Source organism: Aethalodelphis obliquidens, unplaced genomic scaffold (genome assembly GCF_003676395.1).
Source record: "Aethalodelphis obliquidens isolate GAN/ISIS:26980383/991018 unplaced genomic scaffold, ASM367639v1 scaffold72, whole genome shotgun sequence".
Classification (NCBI taxonomy): domain Eukaryota; kingdom Metazoa; phylum Chordata; class Mammalia; order Artiodactyla; family Delphinidae; genus Aethalodelphis; species Aethalodelphis obliquidens.
Window position 1 is genome coordinate 1,576,796 of NW_020838016.1, and position 12,604 is coordinate 1,589,399.

Below are 12,604 nucleotides of genomic sequence, written 5' to 3' on the forward strand. Positions count from 1 at the left end.
GGCAGTGTAGGGCTGCACAGGCTCCCCGGAAGGGGGGTGTGGATAGTGACCTGTGCTCGTACACAGGCTTCTTGGTGGTGGCAGCAGCAGCCTTAGCGTCTCATGCCCGTCTCTGTGGTCCGCGCTTTTAGCTGCGGCTCGCGCCCGTCTCTGGAGCTCCTTTAAGCAGCACTCTAAATCTACTCTCCTCGCGCACCAGGAAACAAAGAGGGAAGAAAAAGTCTCCTGCCTCTTCAGCAGGTCCAGACTTTTCCCCGGACCCCCTCCCGGCTAGCCGTGGTGCACTAACGCCCTGCAGGCTGTGTTCACGCTGCCAACTCCAGTCCACTGCCAACACTCCGACCGAAGTCCTAGCCTCAACTCCCAGCCCCGCCCCGGCGGGTGAGCAGACAAACCTCGCGGGCTGGTGAGCGCCGGTCGGCACCGATCCTCTGTGTGGGAATCTCCCTGCTTTGCCCTCCGCACCCTGTTGCTGTGCTCTCCTCCGCGGCTCCGAAGCTTCCCCCTCCGCCACCTGCAGTCTCCGCCCGCGAAGGGGCTTCCTAGTGTGTGGAAACCTTTCCTCCTTCACGGCTCCCTCCCACTGGTGCAGGTCCCGTCCCTATCCTTTTGTCTCTGTTTATTCTTTTTTCTTTTGCCCTACCCAGGTACGTGGGGGGTTTCTTGCCTTTTGGGAGGTCTGAGGTCTTTTGCCAGCGTTCAGTAGGTGTTCTGTAGGAGTTGTTCCATGTGTATCTGGTGTATGTGGTGTATCTGTGGGGAGGAAGATGATTTCCGCGTCTTACTCTTCCGCCATCTTCCCGGAAGCCTATCTAACATTTATTTTTCTAATACTTAATCCAGTTTTTTAGAATTTTATACATTTTCAATCATATCATTAGTGAAAATAAGAGTTTTATTTTTTCCTTTTCAATCCTTTTATATTATTATATCTTTTTCATACCTGAGCAGACTGGCAGGTAGGGCTACAAGTAAAAATGTTGAATAGAAATGATAATGGTAGACCTTCTGATCTTTTCCTTGATCTCAAAGGGAAAACTTTCATTCACCATTTCACCACTGAATATGATGGTTTCACATATACATTTCTTATGTATATTTACATATATATTTCTTTTATGTATATTTCACACACACATGTACATACTCTTTATCAGATTAAGCAAATTTCCTAGAATAAGTTTGCTGAGTGTTTTAAAATGAATGGTTGTTGGATTTTACCAAATGCTGTTCCTCTACCCACTGATGGTCATATAACTTTTCTCCTTTATTTTGTTAATGTGATCAATTACACTGATTTTTTTTTTTTTTTTTGAAGATAACTTGCATTCCTGGAATAAACTCAATTTGGTAATGATTTAGTATCCCTCTTAGATGTTGCTGGATTCAATTTGCTAATATTTTGCTTAGGATTTTTGCATCTATGTTCATAAAAAGAATTTTTTTTATCTTTCTCATAATATCCTTGACAGTTTTTGGTTTTTGCTGTACTTGCCTTAAAAATTTAGTCAAGGAGTATTCCTTCTTTTTCTATTACCAGGAAGAGTGTGTGTAAGAAGAATTCTTCTTTAATATTTGGTAGAATTCATCCGTGAAGCTATCTGGTCCTGGACTATTCTTCATGGAAAGGATATTTTTATGGGCTCCCCTGGGGAAAGAATAGAAACCCAAGAACCATCCATTGTTCAGGGACTTCTGAGGGGTAGAACTAAGAGAGAGACAGAGGTGGTGGTGTATGACATTACAAATTACCTGGCATTTTCCTAAAAAGACTCTGCTCTTTGTTACCAACTATCACGCCACACATCCCTGAGCTGGCAGGTCTCCAGGATAAGGAGTCTACGAGTGTAGTTCTCCAGCTGCCTGATCCCACCTTCCCAATGACCACAGGCAGGTCTTTCAGAGGAGAAGCCTTGGTGTTGGGCAGAGAGCAGTGAGGGAGAGGGGGAGGAGGGACGGGTTCAAGCAGACAGAGGCCCTTTGTTTGCTCTGCTTCTTTGTAAATGAGGCAACATTTAGAAACAAATATTGGTTCAGAGGACCAATGCCTTCATGCCATATCCTTTAGGTCAGCTACCCAACCTTCCTGCATGTACACACAAGTCCACCTCTTTCAACAAGAGGGCCAATCCTGTTGAAATTTAAAAGTTTTATTCAGCTTATGGTGGAAGATTTGGATCATGACTTAGATTCATCTGTAACTGGAAGTTCTCTTCTCTCTCTCTCTCTCCTCCCTCCCTTCCTCCCTTTCTCCCCTCTTCTCTGGACAAATAAAGAGAAGATCAATATAGAAAAAAAAAGGAGACAAGATCAATATTAAAAAAAAAAAAAGGAGAAAAGATCAATATCAAGAAGGCAGCTGTGGTCTAGAGAAGGCTGGGACTTAGGAGATTTGATTTCAGGTTCCAGAGCTCTGTGAATGAGGACCTGTCATTTTACTGTAATGTTCACATCTAAAAAATGGGGGACTGATCTTACCTCCTTAGGCAGTTAGTCAAGATCACAAGGTCTTGCCCCAGAACAGTGCCTGGCATGTGGAACAGCTGAAAACATGATCCTTTCCTTCCATCTGAGCATGATAAGCCAGTGCATGCCTGAGGTGCTGCAGCTGAGGCACCCACACCTCTCCCAGAGACAAGCCCCTCTGCAGCAGAAAATGGGGGCTGTGTGTCTGTGGAGAAATGGCAGTCCTGGAGGCCTCTGGTCTGTTTCTCAGTGTGACCCCAGACAAGCCTCTTGGCCTGTGTGTGTGTCCCTGTTTCATGGGAGAGGCAGTGTCCCTGGTGGATGGGTACATACGCTCTGGAACCAGACAGCCTGATTTTGCACCTGGCTCGCCAGCTGACCTTGGACAAGTTAATAACCCCTCAGGGCCTCAGTGTCCTCATCTCATCTTTAAAATGAGGATTCTAATGCATTGATCTCAGAGGGCTGTGGTGAGGGCCCAGTGAATCTCTCAGCAAGTATTAGCCATCATTAAGCTTTAAAAGAGGGACAATGAGCTTCCTGACTCCAGAGTGTTTCTAGTAAAGAATTAAACACCATAAGGGAGAGCACAGGGACAAGTGTCATGGGCCACCAAGGACACAGAACACTGACACTTTCACCTCTCACCACCAGACACCCCCGTACACATTATAGATGTGGGCACAGCCATACAACCAGGGTCATGCACTCATGTACACCCACAGCTGGCCTCACCCCTGCCTCCTGGGAGTGGCAGACACAGGCCTCTATCCTGTCCTCCTGAGCAAGAACCAAGGCTCTTGTGAGTAGATGGTGCGGGATCCTGTTCTCCATGTCTCCTCTGGCCCTTCTTCAGATCCCGTGGGATCTGTACTTCCTCCCCTGCGTGTCTTAGGCTCAGACTCAGAGGGCTCCACTGAGGCAAGGCATAGGCTTGGCTGGCCCAGAGAGGGCTCAGCCTGGCCAGAGTGCTCTCTCTGAGGGCTCAGGCCAGGCGGTAGGCCTGTCCGCAGAGGAGCTGCCTCAGGAAAGGCTCACTGTGTGAGTGCAGAAGGGGCCCAGGGGAGAGGATCAAGATCCATCTGCCTCGCATACTCTCCACCAAGCTCCCATTTGTTCGTGGATTAGCTCAACATTCGACAACTCTCCTTCCTGCTTCTGGGAAGACTCTGCAAGCTCCCTGCAGGACCTGTAGAAGGCATGACCTGAGTGTGGGCATCCTGCTCTGTGGAGTCTCTCCCAGCCAGCCCTGCCCCTGACTTTCCCCCTCCATTCTTCTCTCTGTACCTCAAGGTGCCCCATGAGGGCAGGCCACCCCCTAATGCCTGCTGCAGTGGGCAGCAGGAATTCGCCCCTTCTGCCAAGATTCTGGGTTTCCCATGGCTTGAGCCGGAGGGTCCACAAGGGCAGAGACACAAGCGCAGCAGCCGCCACTCTTCTTCACAGTGAGGCAGGGATTTGGAGGGTCAGGCTTGTCTTATGTCCCCCCTGTAAACAGAAAGTCCCTGCTAAAGTAGCGCTCTCTGAAATGGGGCGTATGTAGCCCCCTGTACATGAGACAATCTATTGGGGCGTGGGGAGTTTATGCTAGCTTCCGATTATATTTACTCCTCATGCAAAAGTTGAATAAGTTAACACTCACTCTTGTTTCATATGAGGATTGGCACTGCCTCCCACCTGGTCTGCAAGGCAGGCAGACGCATGTCATGGAGGGCCTTTGAGGTTCCTGAGGGAAGATGGGGAAAGCCTCACAAGGGGTGGGGTGGGGAAAGGGATGCTGGAAGGCTGTGACTCCCTGAACTGTCCTTTACTTTTGGCTTTTGTGGTTCTACATTTTGTGGTTTGCATATGCCCAGTAAAATGGATGTACAGATTAAGTAACGTGATTTAACTCATCAGATCTCACAAAATGCATGAGTGCCTTAGAAAGATTCCTGCAAAGAAACTAGACCTAGAAGATGATTCCAATATCACAAACACAGGTGAACTAAAATAAAATGGCACTACTGAGATATCTTCTAAGTCTGGTGTAAATAAAACCAAAAACAATGCTAATCTGATTGGGTTGGATAAGTAACTTAAGAAAACCCTAAAATTATCTTGACTGTCTGGAATATGGACTTACATCTACTATCAGGAACTTTACCCCTTCCCTAATTGTATATTTTGCCTTGAGATATTTTTCATTGTGTATAAGGCAGAGTATAGAGAGAGACATTTAAAAATGAGTGTTTCATCTTTGTCTCATTGTTTACAAATTTTCTATTCCTTTCATGATTGAAATATACACAATATTAGTTTAAAAAGTGTATATATATATATATGTATGTGTATATATATATATATATATATGTATGTGTGTATATATATATATATATATATATATATATATATACACACAATGTACAGCCTCACTATTTTTCCGGATAAGGATGGGTAATCAAAATGGTTTGGAGACCACTTTTCTGGAGGGAGACAGGGATGACCCAGGGCAATGAGATCAGGCCACATCCTCTCCTGGGTCCCTTCTTTGTGTTCATGTGTCACTTGTCCTGAGTGTCACAGAGTCTTGATCACATTCCAGGGCAGCTTCTTGTAGGAGAGACATTGTCTCTCCTGTGACTCTGTCCCTAGCCTAGGTGTCCAGCAGGCTGCATGAAGGGAAGGAAGTTTACCAGTCCAGGATCCTGTGCTCAGGAGGACACATGGGGAGGGACAGCTCCTCCGTGGGCCTTTAAGGGCCCAAGAAGGAGTAGGATTTCTGGATACACCTGGGAACAAGTGAAAGAGGTTGAGCCTGTTGTCTTTGACTTGTGGTCAGCCTTATTCTTCTCTCACACCCTCTCCCAGGAAGGTCTCTGCCTGTCATTCTCCTGTTCTGGTGTGCGTTTGGGGCAGTCCCTTCCTTCTTCCATCTGTAGAATGAGCACATAGGTTGGTTCAGGACCAGCTGTGGCACCCTGGGATTCAGAAGCAGAGCCACCCCCGCCTCTTTCCGCTGCAACCCTGCTCCTGGCACAGAGCAAGCGCGCGTTAACAACGGGGTGATTTTTCTTTAACTCCCTTCCAGTCAGCATTTTTGTGTTGGATTCCACCCACGGGTCTGTCCCAGAGGTCAGGAAATGAGGTGATCAGCCTGAGCGAGGAATGAAGGGGGAGGGCTGAGGGGCGATTGGGCAAGCGGGCTGCACAAACAAGGGGGTCAAAGATTGTGCTTGGCCAGCCCCGCGGGTGATAAAGGGGCGCGGGGTGCAGGGAGGTGGCCCAGAAGCCGGTCCGTCTGTGCTCGGCCCTCCGCTTCGCAGACCCGGGAGGATGAGGCTCGCCGTCCGCGCTCTGCTAGCCTGCGTGGTCCTGGGTGAGTGCGGTCGCTGGGAAGGTCCGCAGAGTCGCCGGCCCGGGCGCCCCCTGAATACCGGAGCCCGCCACACCATCCCTGGGCTCCGCGCTGGAGCTGGAAGCCCGGACCTTTCCTTCGCTTCTCCCCGCTGCACCCTTGCATCTGCTTCATCACTGCCTCAGGGACAGCTCTGCGCTTGTGCGCACCTTCTGGTCCTGCCTGTGCCTCTGCATTTTCACCCCCTCCTTGCTTCCTCCTCGTGTCCAGAAAACCTTGTAGTAGCGGAACACAATAAATTAGAGCACTTCCATCACGGTTTATCAAGTCCCTTTGCTGCGGTCTCAATCAAGTCCAAACTGCTTAGGATGGCATTCAAGGCCTCCCCAGATCTGGTCCCATCTCCACTGATAGTCTGATGTCCCATGGGTGCCCTTGGTGCTGACCATGCCCCACTAATGAGGCAGGGCAGTTGAAGGGTTTGGAGCATGGGATTTGAAGCCAAACTTTTTGCGTCCCCAGCGGTGAGGGGGATAGTACAGCCTGGCCTGGAAAGGTCCCGTGAGAGTAAATGAGGCTGTGGATCGAGGCACTAGTGGAGTGGACTTTGCTGCACACATCTGTGCTTCGAAGCCTGTCACTGTTAGGCCCCCTTTGTCCTCTAACTTTTGCTGGCCAGTCGTGGTGCATCTATAATACCTTTGGAGCCTTCTGTGTTTAGTTACTTGTCTTTCCTGAAAAAGTTAACCCTTGAGAGTCGACCCACCTTACTTGCCTTTGCCTACCCGCCCAGCCCCCAATCCTAACCTCAGAGAATCTCACAGGGCTGTGGAAGGTAAATGCATGACTGAGGACAAATTCCTGCCTTTGGGATCTCAGGAGGGGCAGTTTGGGGAGGGCCTGGAGGAGTGGTTTTTGGGAGAGTCTGCCACTGACTCCTTGTTGCCTCCTTTGATATCCCATGGGCAGAGGTGGAATAAAGGGTGGTTGGGGGACAGGCTTCCTGTGGTCCCTCTTTTTCCATCCTGGAGAACTGTTCCCTCCCCCTCTCTTGCTTTGTGCATTGTGAATATTCATCCGCTTCCTTGAGCCAGCCCTGTGCTGTTGATCCACAGAGTGGAGATGACAGAGGGCTTTGCGGACAGTGCCAAGTGCTCATATCATGGGGACAACACATCTGCAACCCCATGGATTAATTGCCACAGACATGGCTGGCTTCAGCTTCTCATAGTGGCAGCCAAAAAGCCTAATGGTAAAATTGAGGGAGGGGTCATTGGAAACAGAGAGAAACATTGAATATGTGGAGTTTCTAGTTATTCTTGGAACAGAGGATGACAGATGAGCATCACAGGCAAATTTATTGCCTCATCAATCATGTAGCCCTATGTACTGGCCAAGCACATGGAAAACAACTCAGAATGTTATCTTCTTTTGTTCCCTGGGCAGAGATCAAAGTCTGGAGACCTGATTTCTAGGCCAGTCTCAGCTACTAACAGGCTGGGTAACCTAGGGTAAAGCATCACTCTCTGAGCCCAGTTCCCTCATCTCTAAAAGATAGTAATTACTGGATGATGTAATTCCTTCCCTGCTGGCTTCCCAGAGTTGTAGCATTGAGCCAACACCTTGACGTAGCTGAAAATCCCCTGTGTATACTGAAGCTTGTATTCCATGGCAGGCCACGGGTCATGAGGTGAATGAAGGAGGCTCAGAGAACACAGAGGAGCAGCTTATTGTCTCCAATTGAGAGCTGATAGTCAAGTCGGCATCCCTCTGGCCAGCACAGTCTGGTCAGTGGGAAACTAAGAGGACATTAGGGTGCCTGTCACTTGTCCCCAGACTCAGAATGCAGTGGAAACTCTGTCCCTTGTTGTTCACGGACAGGAGTGGGAGTGGACATGATGGAGGGGAAGTAGACTTCACGACCCTCCAGAGGGTGCTGCTGTCTCTCCCACTGGCACAGGGACCTCTGACCTCTCTCCCCTAGGGCTGTGTCTGGCTGTCTCAGAGAAAACTGTGAGGTGGTGCACCGTTTCAAGTCATGAGGCCAATAAGTGCTCCAGTTTCCGTGAAAATATGAATAAAGTCCTCGCTCCTACTGGTCCTTTTGTCTCCTGTGTGAAGAAGACCTCCTACATTGATTGCATCAAGGCCATCATGGTAAGTCGTGGCTGCCTAAAGGAGAGCAGAAGAAAATCCATACTTTCTCTTTCTCCTGTTGTTTTGGAATCATTCTGTACTCACAGGTAGGAGGCTGCTGTGTGGGGCAGTCAGCCCCTAGTGCTAGTAAAATCACTTTAGAAATGGAAATACGAGCAGTCACCTTTAATGAGTCTTGAAGCAAAATCTAACATGTTCTGAAAGGGGACTCTTTTGAGCCACCAAATTCTCTGAACTCAGAGAAGAAAACAAGAATACATGCTATCAGAATGACCATGTAACACTATTTTGGAGGTTCCTGATGCATCACAAGAAGTAGATGAATGGTACACACAGGGAAGAGGAATACATAGTCATGATTGCAGTTGATAGCTGATCCTTTTGTCTTCTAGGTTTTCCAAAATACTCTTTGCTCCTTTAACATTGTTCCTGCACATTTGAATGTGTGTCAGACCCTGTGCTGGGCAATGGGGCTGCAGTAGTGAATTTAAACACACATGCTCCTTACTTTTGAGGAGTTTACAGTCTAGTCAGGAGAGAAGAAAGACATGAAAACAAGTAGATGTGAAATTTCAAATTGTGTCATGTACAATGGAGGGAAAGAAACAGAACTTTCAGAGGAAACCTGCTTTGGCCTGGGTGTCAGGGACAATCTCTCTGAGAGGGAGCAATGAACCTGAGACCCCAGGGATGAGCATGGGTAAGCCTGCCAAAAGCTATGGTAGAATACACCAGGTAGTGAACCATAGCATGTGCAAAGGGCCTGAGACAGAGGAGAGCTGGGCTTGTTTGAGTTTCTGTAGGGAAGGTAGGGTGACTGGAGCAGAGCAAGCAGGAGACTGGAAGGAGGAATGAGGTGGGAGAGGTAGACTCAGCCAGATGGAGCATGATTAACTCAAGGAATCAGTGATTTGGTATAAACAACTGGTCTGGTGTGTGTGTGTGTGTGTGTGTGTGTGTGTGTGTGTGTGTTTATTGAACCTCAGTTACTATCATGGATTAATTATAACTCTTGATTTATGACATAATTTCAGCTTTGGTGTATGCATACCCCTCTTTGTTTTTAAATATGTTAATAATATAAAAATAATATTATCCACAAACCCACCAGAGGTTCTCAAAACTTCATCACTGCCAATAGCTTATTTCTAGGGCTACTGTGTGGCAGCATTGGATTCTATGGGAACAACACCACTTGGGGTAGTGTAAGCCACTGGCCCTACTTACAACTAGTGTGTGTTTCCCCATCCAGTGCAAACAGAATCCTAAAACTTTCTTGTCTTTTATTTTAATTTAAGACATATAGGTATGTGTGGATGATTGTACAGTTTTGCTTCTTAAAATATTTTATAAACATGCCATCGCTATGTGTTGTCTTCTCATACTTGCTTTTCCCTCCTCAATATTATGCTAAGTTTTCACACATGTTGTTGAATATAGCTATTGTTCATTCATTTTCAGAGCTCTACAAAAGTCCATTGTGTTAGTATACCACAATTTATGTTTTCTTTTCTGGTCATAAGACATTTGGATTTTTTCCAGTTTTTTGTTATTCTAATCAGTGTTTGTGGAATACTTTTATACAAATCTCCTGGGACACAAGAATTACTAGTTTCTCTTTAATATATATGTAGGAGCAGAGTTTCTGTGCCATGGGATATGTGAGTATTTGACTTTGAAGACGATGCCAAATGTATTTGGTTTTTAAGCAAATCCAATGTGGTTATTCCAATTTCCACTCTCACCAGCAGTGTATGAGAGCATAACCCATATCATTCTTGGTGAATTTGATATTTTATTATTATGAAAAAATCACTATCTCTGGCAGTACTTCTTAACTAAACTCTATTTTTCTGATATTAGCATACATACTACATCAACTTTCTTTTGGTTAGTATCCTCTTCCTATATCTCTTTCCATTCCTTTATTTTCAACTTTCTGTGTGCTGATCTTTCAGGTGTGTCTTTTGAAATTTGTATATTGCTGGATTTTGTTTATTAATGAAATCTGACAATCTTATTTATTTTATGTGGTAAATTTAGACCGTTAATAAATTATTTTTTTTAATAAATAAATTTATTTATTTATTTATTTTCTTTGTTGGCCTTGTTGGGTCTTCGTTGCTGCGCACAGGCTCTCTCTAGTTTTGGCGAGCAGGGGCTACTCTTCGTTGTGGTGCATGGGCTTCTCACTGAGGTGGCTTCTCTTGTTGAGGAGCACAGGCTCTAGGCACGTGGGCTTCAGTAGTTGTGGCACGCGGCCTCAGTAGTTGTGGCTCGCGGGCTCTAGAGTGCAGGCTCAGCAGTTGTGGTGCGTGGGCTTAGTTGCTCCGCGGCATGTGGGATCTTCCCAGACCAGGGCTTGAACCTGTGTCCCCTGCATTGGCAGGTGGATTCTTAACCACTGAGGCACCTGGGAAGCCCAAATTATTATTTTTATTATGGATAAATTTGTGCTTATTTCTGCCATTTACTTTTTGATTTCTCTTAGTCCTGCTTTCCCTCTGATTTCTGATTTTTCCTTTTCTGATTTTTAAAAATGGAGTTCGTACATGTGTGTTCATTTGGATTGTTTTCCCTTTATTCCACCTTTCCCCCTACTGAAAGTAAATTTAAACAATTTATATATTTTAATGACTTCCCTTAAATTTTTACTGTACAATTTTAGCTTAACAAAATGTTAATAGTAAAATAATCTTGACCGTTATGTCCTTCTGAAACAGCAAAAGAACTCTGGAATGTAGTAGCTCAGACTTTGCTCTTCCCTGTGTAGATATTACTATTTGATATTTTATGTCTATCTTGTTTTAACCCTGGAATGTAGATACTTCATGTATTTGTTGGCAGTATACATAAAATACTATATAAATATATATTTATATATGTGTGTGTGTGTGTGAGTGTGTGCATGTGTAAGTTTGTGTATGCACCCAAAAGTTCAGAAAGAGGGAAGGAGACGGAGAGAGAGAGAGGCAGAGAGAGAAATTTGGACTTGTTTACATTTTTGCCATTTCATCTGTTTACCATTCCTTCTCTTTTTATTTTTTTTAAGTTTTAAAAAAATTTTTGGCTGAGCTACGTGGCTTGCGAGATCTCAGTTCCCCAACCAGGGATAGAATCCAGGCCGCGGCAGTGAAAACACTAAATCCCAACCACTAGACCACCAGGGAACTCCCTACTATCCCTTCTTATATTTCAGACCATCCTTCTGGGACAAGTTTTCCTTTTGAAATGTGTTCTTTTGGTGATACTTTAGAGTCAGTATCTTGGTGTTAAACTCTCTCCATTGCTTGCTTGTTTGTTTTCTCTGAAAATGCTTTAATCTCCCCCTTATTCTTGAATGGTAATTTTGCTGAATGTATAATTCTAGTTTGATATTTTTACACTATTTAAAAATACCATTCCACTGTCTCCTGAGTTCCACTGTAGTCGTTGAGAAGTCTGATATTATCCTATTATTCCCTCAATCATCTCTCTGGAAGACTTTGAGATTTCATGTCCTTGGTTGGTGATGTTCCATAGATTCGCTATGATATTTCCAGTTGTAGAAATCTTGTTACTTATCTTGCTTAAAGTATGTTGGATCTGTGGAATCATGTTTTTCACCAGTTCTGGAAAATTTGCTGCCATTATCTCTTTAAATACTGCCTTTTCTTTAGTTCCTTTTTTTTTTTTTTTTTTTTTTAATTCTAGGATTCCAAGAAAACATGTTAGGCCTTCCTTAACCTAGCATCTATATCTTTTAATCCCTCTTTCATAGTTTCAGTCTCTGCACCTCTTTTTTGGCAGCATCTGGGATGAATTCTTCAGATATAGCCTCCAGTTTCCTAATTCTCAATTTAAACACGTCTAATCAACTTGTTGCCCATTCATTCACTTTTTTTTAATTTCAACAACTATATTTTTTGCTTCTAGAAGTACCAGTTTAAACAGCTTTTCTTTTTTATTCCTGATAATTTCCTTTCTATGCTTATCTCTGTGATTGTAGCCTTCACTTTGTGCATAAAGCACATATATAGCTCTTCTCCAATAAAGCACATATATAGCTCTTCTCCATTGTTTCTGACCATTCCAACATCCACAACCCTTGAGAGCCCAAGTCTGCTGTTCCTGCTGATGCCCATGCATTGTGGCTTACCTTCTTTTGGGTTTGTTTATCTGCACCTGGGAAGTCATGCTTGACTTTAATCCTGCCCCTCCCTGCTGGTTCAGTTTCCCTTCAGAATCCCTGTTGCTCTTGTGGACTCCATGAGTTAGGCCTTGGCTCCTTGGTTCCTGAGCCCCTGAGGCCCCAGTGATTCCTGCCCAGGATCCTGGTGTCTGGGCCAAAAAAGCCCCAACCTCACTGCTCTAGGATAAGCTCTTATTTGTTTACTCATTTATTTTTATTCTGTGGTGTGTGAGGTGGGTGGGGACAGTCTCTGGAGGTTTCACCTACCTTTTGAGATACCAAGAAAACCATAAAGATTGTTTCATATATGGAGTCTATTTGTGGAATAAAAGAGTCCTTCACCATTGTGAATGTATTTAATGGCACTGAAAGGTACTCTTAAAAATGGTTAAATGATAAATTTTATGTTGTTATTTAATTACAATAAAATAACAAAAACAATTCCAACTATTGAAAGAAAAGTTTCAGCTAGA

General features: G+C 44.9%; 1 protein-coding gene across 1 annotated transcript in view; it reads left to right on the plus strand.

Annotated features, from left to right (window-relative positions):
- The first annotated feature begins 5,676 nt into the window (after positions 1-5,676).
- The window catches only part of LOC113612139 (serotransferrin-like), a 31,354-nt gene continuing 24,426 nt past the window's right edge, over positions 5,677-12,604 (plus strand). Inside the window, exons 1-2 of the mRNA XM_027091773.1 lie at positions 5,677-5,824; positions 7,788-7,960. Of these exons, the coding sequence (XP_026947574.1) occupies positions 5,782-5,824; positions 7,788-7,960 (216 nt within the window). The 5' untranslated portion in view covers positions 5,677-5,781. The remainder of the gene's footprint in view (positions 5,825-7,787; positions 7,961-12,604) is intronic.